Raw genomic sequence first — 8,217 nt, forward strand, 5'->3', positions numbered from 1 at the left:
CGGTCAAGCGGTCACGTGGTGCACGCTTCATAGACAGCGATGATGACGAGCATGATGATGCAGTGGAGAATGGCAGTAGTGCTGCTGCTGCCACAGAACAAGCTGCTCCGGCCGCCAAGCGAGCAAAGCTGCCGGAAGCGAGCACGGCCAACATTGTAGCGCAGTCCACAAAGGCGTCTGCGCAGAAGCTTGCAAACTTCGCGTTCGCCAAGTAATCCACGCCAGGAATGTGCCCCACCGGCACTTTATTATCATAACTATTAATTTGTATTTGTATCTCAGGCATTGCAGGCAGGCCTCCTAGAATTCCACCCCCGTTTGCCTAGCCGCCCGTAGTGTAGCTTAGGCACATGATATCTACTGCGTAGTGGGTAGCGACGTTTGTGAATGTCGTGTTTGCGTGCAGCTTCACCCACTGCATTATCTATAGCTTTGGTGGATTCGTTTTGGTCTTCGGCTTTTTCACGCGAAAAAAATCGGGTGACCGTTTCCATGCCAACCGGTACTGTTACTTCGAAGTACTCATCTGTAGACAGATGAAAATGAGAACAGTCTAGGCCACAAGGCTGCCCCCCCCCCTCCCCTCCCCGCCCAGTTCTTCCGTGACCACCAGTACTGTATGTGTTGATAACAAAAATCTACTTCAAGTAATTTTTACTCTCCTCTCTCTGCGTTCAACTTTCCTCTCTCGAAATTTGTTTACACTTCTCCCCGCTCGTCTTCAAGTTTTGTAGTCCATTATTATTATTATTTTTTATCTTTTTACAATTTCTTTGCTACATTAATACATATTATTAGCGCTGTGTTTTTCCTGTATACCACTGGCAATTGCGTTGTCTGCTTGTTTTCTTGCTTTTACTCATCAGTTGTATTGGCCTTTGTTCCGTTTTTTGTTGTCTGCAGTTGCTTCATCTGCCGACAGATGAACACTTTGTTAGCTTTTTAAATCATGCTTACAGGTATTCCCGCAACGGTCAGTCCCCGCAGAGGTTCTAGTCGGTCTTCAAGATTGCATTGCACGCGTATCTTCTTGGGAGAAACGCACATTCTCAAACAACTAACTTTATGGTGCCAAGTCCCAACCTGTAAAGTCACGGTTCACTTGAATGCCCATGGAAATACTATAATCATGGAATACCCGGGGCTGGGGATATTTGCTGAAACTGGCCTATCAGACTGAAGGCGTTGAAATTTACTAAGAGGCCACAACTTCGTCACATTGTTTTATCATCTTTAGAACACGACATACAGTCAACTTCAGTTATAACGACACTCGGCGGGGCATCAGAAAAGTGTCCTTATCCGCGAAGTGTCCTTATACCCGCAGTCTCATTATTATGTGTTACAGTTGGATGGGACTTGGCTCTGGGCATGAACATTCTGTCGTTATTCGCGAATTGTCGTTATTAGCGAAGATGGCTGTACTAGTGCCCATTATATTAAACAGCAGGCTAATGATTTGTAACGTTCTCACACGATTGTTATTAGGAATAGATTGGCGTAATTGCTGCAAAGAGATTAACTTTTGCAGCACGCAAATTTGCGTACTGAATCTTTAATGAATTGGGCTGGTCCACGGTGAGACACTTTTGCAATTCAGTCTCTTCAGTAGGATCTTGTTCTGTCCACAGTCAATTATTTACGGAGTAGTTCCGGCGATTTATATTCGCGGATGTGTGGGTGCGTGCTGGTCGCGAAAATAGCGAAACATATACAATGTTGAGCGAAAGTTTTAACAGTCCAGTCAACTTCGCTTATAACGACACTCGGCGGGGCATCAAAAAGTGTCCTTACTCGCGAAGTGTCGTTATACCCGAAGTCTCATTATGTATTCCAGTAGGATGGGACCTTGCTCTGGGCACGGAAATTCTGTCGTTATTCGCGAATTGTCTTTATACCCGCAGTCGTTATTAGCGAAGTTGACTGTAGCTAGCATTAGCTTTGTGTAGTTCTGCAAAATTAACGTCTTGCATTTTGAGCATTGAGCAGAAACTAGCAATAATGTTCCAAGCATTACCAGCCAAGCACTACCTAGCACCTTCATCATTCACTTACGTACACCAATCAATTATAGTTTAGGAGTCCAGAAAACATGCTCGATGAGATATACAGGCTAGTAGCAAGAGTCCATTAACTGTTTTTGGACTCGTGCTACTACTATTACTAACATATCCACCCTGTGCTCGGTGTGTGTGTGTGTGTGTGTGTGTGTGTGTGTGTGTGTGTGTGTGTGTGTGTGTGTGTGTGTGTGTGTGTGTGAGAAAGACCAAGGGTATGGCTGTGGGTGAGTCTGCTGATCGCCGTGACGTTGTTGTCGGAGCAGACACGATTGAGGTGGTGGACCAATTCACCTACCTTTGCAATGTGCTCTCCTCGGATGGTCTTGCCTGTGCTGATGTCCGCTCTCGCCTTGCGAAAGCCTCAGCTGTGTTCGGAGCCCTCAAAGCTCCCGTCTTTGATAACATTACCCTGTCGCTTCGCAGCAAGAGGCGTGTGTAAGACGCTGTCGTTCTCACGACCCTCTTGTATGGTGCGGAGACGTGGACCACCAAGGCAGGCCACCTCCAGAAGCTAAACATGTTCCACCATCAGTGTGTTCGGTCCATCGTGGGTATCGGCCGTCGTCAACAGTGGGATCATCGGATCACAACGGCCACATTAGCGGCTTCATTCGGTGTTGACCCTAACATCACCAGCACGATCCGTCTTCGTTGGCTGGGTCATGTCGGCAGGATGGACGACGCCTGCTTACTGAAGCAATTGCTTTTCGGCGAGCTGCCTGCCCCCCCCCCCCCCCGTCCTCGTCACGGCCCGAAGAAGAGGTGGCGAGATTTGGTTTCGACTGACCTGGCGGACCTCGGCGTAACCACCTGGCTTGAGAGTTGCCAAGAGCGTCCTGGCTGGAGACGAGTTGCGAGTAGCACTCCACCGCCACAGCCCGCTCCTGATCCTCTTCTCTGTGTCTGTGAACGCCCGTTTCGTCGACCAGGTGACCTGAAACGGCATGCCAAGTTCTGCGCTCGTGTTCTCACTTGAACTTTCCGACATTCACTATCATTGCAATGGGCAAGATCAAGGTTAAGGTGTGTGTGTGTGTGTGTGTGTGTGTGTGTGTGTGTGTGTGTGTGTGTGTGTGTGTGTGTGTGTGTGTGTGCGTGTGTGTGTGTGTGTACGAGCGTGCGTGTGTGCATGTGTGTGCATTCTAAAGAAATTGAGACCATCTTTCTTTGAATGGTTGGGTGGCTTTGAAAAAAGCCGGTTGAATTGGTAGCGCGGTTGCCGTCCACATCACCACCATCAATACTGCGCTCTGTGGAAGAATCCGAGCTGTAATGGCTCATTGTCACAGGTCCTGGATTCGTACACCTGCAGAGTAAGCACATAACGCCAACCAACATAGCACATCAATCTGTCGCCCAGCCGTAGAGTTCGTCTAAAATGTCTCAGGCGCTTCTCGCAGACCGAGTTAGGCGAAAGTGCGGGAGTGCAACAGCCTGTGAAACATATCATGTCCACCTGGGTCAGGTGAGACATATATGTAGCTGGTTTCATTTTTTTTCGCCAACCCACTTGTAAATTTATTATGGTGCGCGTGCGGCCGAGTAGTTCTCTTGGCGTTCTGAGGAGTGCCCACAGTTCGGCTTTCCTCCTCTGCAGCACAGGTGCCAACGCTTCGTACATCCGCCACTCAGTGAGAGCGAGTTCACGTACGCTCTCGTTGGACAACTCGCCAACTATCTGGTGGAAAATTATCCAAATGCAGTCCCTGAAGTTTGCCAAGCTGTTTTCCTGACCCTGTTCTCGCGAGTCAGCGGACGGTTCGCCATTATTTTTTTCCGAGAACGGCAGAACGTCCCACAACCACCGAGATGGCGAGTTCTCATCGACAACTTCAAAATCCGAATTCGAAGCCACCATGATGATGGACAAGCAATTCGTCTCGCTCAGGACTCAGAACTCCAGTGACTTGTTTTCATCGCTAGCGAAGTCGAAGTGAACTACAGTAGTCGCGTTCAGAGCGGGAGCAGATAAATGCTGCGATGTTGCTCTATTCAACGTCGCCCGAGTACTCCAGCCAATCAGCACCTTTCCCGCCACGGCCTCGGGTAATAATAATAATGCGATATTTCTCGGAAAAATGTGTTTCCCCGCAAATATTTTATTTCTGCCTAGCGCATAGCGCTAGCGCCGCCTAGTAATAAGTACTACTACTAGTATCGTCAGGAGACAAAGCATGGTCGAGTTCTTTTTGGAGATGGACATGATGGACGTCGCGGATAAGGATATGACCTCCAACTTCTGTCGTCTGATACTTCCGTGGCCGTGGATATCCGGATCATTTTGTTCAGTCGCGTTAGCAGCCTAACTGTCGGTAAGCTTGTGGGTAGGATTCAGTTCGGCTCGATTTGAATCGATGCAGAATCGAACAAAAATTTTCGAGCAACTCCAGGCATGGCCCAGGCCTACTACCTACATTGTACAATTATGTAGAAGCTGGATGACGTCAACATTCACATCTGACATTAATTTTTAAGAGTGCATTCTTAAATCCTCTCGGAAAAGTTCGAGACCTGTTCTTACATGTACATATCCTCTCCGACTTTTAGGAGGCTCTCCAAAGCTCACTGAGGGTCAGAACCGGGTTCAACACCCATACTATGGTTCAGATGGTCCCAACGCACTGGGGCTCTACCAACCGTGGATGGTTATCGTAAGGTCACTGTTTTCGAACACTGTGTCCTCCACCTTGTTTCATGCTTTCAAAGCAACACTGACATGATTGTGTGAACTAAAACAAGGTTTATCTAACCCTAGTACTGTACAGTCGTCCCTCTCTAATCCGGCACCTTTTGCAACGGCATTTTCTGCTGGATAAACGAGGGTGCTGGTTTATCAAATCCTGTCCTCCAACCCGCCCACCTGCTAACATACATGTTTGTATCACATGTCAAAACGCAGGGATTTTCTGTGTCAATCCAAGTACTTTGTGGAATGCATGTCTACTATACAGCGCATAGGATATTCCCAAGTGTATATTACATGTGTAGAATGCTCCCTGATAAGTAGCTCGTGCACTGACCAAACTGACATACCGGTATAGCTGTGCTCCGGTACGGTATGCGATGTAAAACTGCTGGATTAGAAAACCGAATTATGTACAGTTTGAGCGATTTGTTGCAGAAAATTGCTGCTGGAGGCGGAATTCAAGTGCCGGATTAAAGCGTAGAAAATGAACTGAAAAAATCCGTTTTGCCAGAAAGTGTGCTGGTTTGCAAGGGTGCTGGATAAACAAGTGCCGGATTAGAGAGGGACGACTGTACTAGTATTGGATTATCTACATCTATAGTGGAATAGACTGTCTGTAGCTGTAAGTTGTAGTATAGCATTTTACTCAGTAACCATCTTCCTAATCGGGTTAATCGGCTTGTTTGAGAGGAGTCAAACCGGGACACGAGTTACACGACCTCAACTCAAAGCACTAGTAGTAGTGCTACACGTACTGAAGTAGAGCTTGAGCGCCGAGCGGTCATGCTTGCAGCAACATCAGTCGTTCGTACGCACTTTACAACTGTCATTTGGTAGATTTTAGTAGGCCTTGACAGATTATGCTAGCATAATTTTTCGCATAATTCCTACGGAAATTACCAGTAGAAGTTGTTAGTCGGGAGTTTGCATTGGTTACGTTTTTCTTTCTGGTTCACATTGGAGATGTGAAATGAGTGGAGTTTCTTGTTTCCTTTTGGTATTTTGTTTTCTCTTGTACAGAACCTGACAGCAGAAGCAAAGGCGGCTGCTAAGGCCAAGGCTGGTGCTGTATTTGGCCGCAAGGCTCCCAGGACATCCACAGCGAATGGTGACCCAGGTCATGCTGCTGCTGCTGCTGCTGCAGTGTTATCGTCGTCGCCATCACCCCTGGTGACCGACAGTCTGGAAGACAACATTGTAGAGAATAGCCTGGACGCTACGCCGCTTCTAGACTCGGTGACCGCTGCTAATGCCAACGGTGACAACGTCTACGCCGTCACCTCCATCGGCCTCCTTGATGACCGTACTTGTCTGTCACCGCCAGTCAAGCAGTCGCGTGGTGCACGCTTCATAGACAGCGATGATGACGAGCATGATGATGCAGTAGAGAATGGCGGTAGTGCTGCTGCTGCCACAGAACAAGCTGCTCCGGCCGCCAAGCGAGCAAAGCTGCCGGAAGCGAGCACGGCCAACATTGTAGCGCAGTCCACAAAGGCGTCTGCGCAGAAGCTTGCAAACTTCACGTTCGCCAAGTAATCCACGCCAGCAATGTGCCCCATCAACACTTTATTATCATAACTATTAATTTGTATTTGTATCTCAGGCATTGCAGGCAGGCCTCCTAGAATTCCACCTCCGTTTGCCCAGCCCCCCCCCCCCCCCGTAGTGTAGCTTAGGCACATGATATCTACTGCGTAGTGGGTAGCGACGTTTGTGAATGTCGTGTTTGCGTGCAGCTTCACCCACTGCATTATCTATAGCTTTGGTGGATTCGTTTTGGTCTTCGGCTTTTTCACCCGAAAAAAAATCGGGTGACCGTTTCCATGCCAACCAGTACTGTTACTTCGAAGTGCTCATCTGTAGACAGATGAAAATGAGAACAGTCTAGGCCACAAGGCTGCCCCCCCCCCCCCTCCCCTCCCCGCCCAGTTCTTCCGTGACCACCAGTACTGTATGTGTTGATAACAAAAATCTACTTCAAGTAATTTTTACTCTCCTCTCTCTGCGTTCGACTTTCCTCTTTCGAAATTTGTTTCCACTTCTCCCCGCTCGTCTTCAAGTTTTGTAGTCCATTATTATTATTTTTTTAATCTTTTTACAATTTCTTTGCTACATTAATACATATTATTAGCGCTGTGTTTTTCCTGTATACCACTGGCAATTGCGTTGTCTGCTTGTTTTCTTGCTTTTACTCATCAGTTGTATTGGCCTTTGTTCCGTTCTTTTTTGTCTGCAGTTGCTTCATCTGCCGACAGATGCACCCTTTGTTAGCTTTTTAAATCATGCTTACAGGTATTCCCGCAACGGTTAGTCCCCGCAGAGGTTCTAGTCGGTCTTCAAGATTGCATTGCACGCGTATCTTCTTGGGAGAAACGCACATTCTCAAACGACTAACTTTATGGTGCCAAGTCCCAACCTGTGAAGTCACGGTTCACTTGAATGCCACTGGAAATACTATATTATTGTGGAATACCCGGGGCCGGGGATATTTGCTGAAACTGGCCTATCATGCTCAAGGCGTTGCAATTTACTTAGAGGCCAACAACTTCGTCACATTGTTTCATCATCTTTAGAACACGACATACAGTCAATTTCGCTTATAACGACACTCGGCGGGGCATCAGAAAAGTGTCCTTATTCGCGAAGTGTCGTTATACCCGAAGTCTCATTATATGCATTCCAGTTGGAGTGGACTTTGCTCTGGGCATGAAAATTCTGTCGTTATTCGCGAATTGTCGTTATATCCGCAGTCGTTATTAGCGAAGATGGCTGTACTAGTGCACATTATATTAAACAGCAGGCTGATGATTTGTAACATTCTCACACGATTGTTATTATGAATAGATTGGCGTAATTGCTGCAAACAGATAAACTTTTGCAGCACGCAAATTTGCGTACTGAATCTTTTGATGAATTGGGCTGGTCCACGTTGAGACACTTTTGCAATTCAGTCTCTTCAGTAGGATCTTGTTCTGTCCACAGTCAATTATTTACGGAGTAGTTCCGGCGATTTATATTCGCGGATGTGTGGGTGTGTGCTGGTCGCGAAAATAGCGAAACATATGCAATGTTGAGCGAAATATATACAATGTTGAGCGAAAGTTTTAACAGTACAGTCAACTTCGCTTATAACGACACTCGGCGGAGCATCAAAAAGGTGTCCTTATTCGCGAAGTGTCGTTATACCCGAAGTCTCATTATATGTATTCGAGTGGGATGGGACTTTGCTCTGGGCATGTTAATTCTGTCGTTATTCGCGAATTGTCGATATATCCGCAGTCGTTATTAGCAAAGTTGACTGTAGCTAACATTAGCTTTGTGTAGTTCTGCAAAATAAACGTTTTGCATTGTGAGCATTGAGCAGAAACTAGCAATAATGTTTCAAGCATTACCAGCCAAGCACTACCTAGCACCTTCATCATTTTCACTTTAATACGTAGACCAATCAATTGGTTTAGGAGTCCAGAAAAC

At 46.9% G+C, this 8,217-nt stretch overlaps 1 protein-coding gene across 1 annotated transcript in view; it reads left to right on the top strand.

Moving 5' to 3' along the window:
- The window catches only part of LOC135824274 (uncharacterized protein DDB_G0271670-like), an 8,414-nt gene extending 7,348 nt beyond the window's left edge, over window positions 1-1,066 (top strand). The window contains exon 6 of the mRNA XM_065337006.1: window positions 1-1,066. This exon is cut by the window's left edge and continues 292 nt beyond it. Coding sequence (XP_065193078.1) covers window positions 1-215 — 215 coding nt within the window. The 3' untranslated portion in view covers window positions 216-1,066.
- Window positions 1,067-8,217: the final 7,151 nt, after the last annotated feature.

Source organism: Sycon ciliatum, chromosome 9 (assembly GCF_964019385.1).
Source record: "Sycon ciliatum chromosome 9, ocSycCili1.1, whole genome shotgun sequence".
NCBI classification, from domain to species: Eukaryota; Metazoa; Porifera; class Calcarea; order Leucosolenida; family Sycettidae; genus Sycon; species Sycon ciliatum.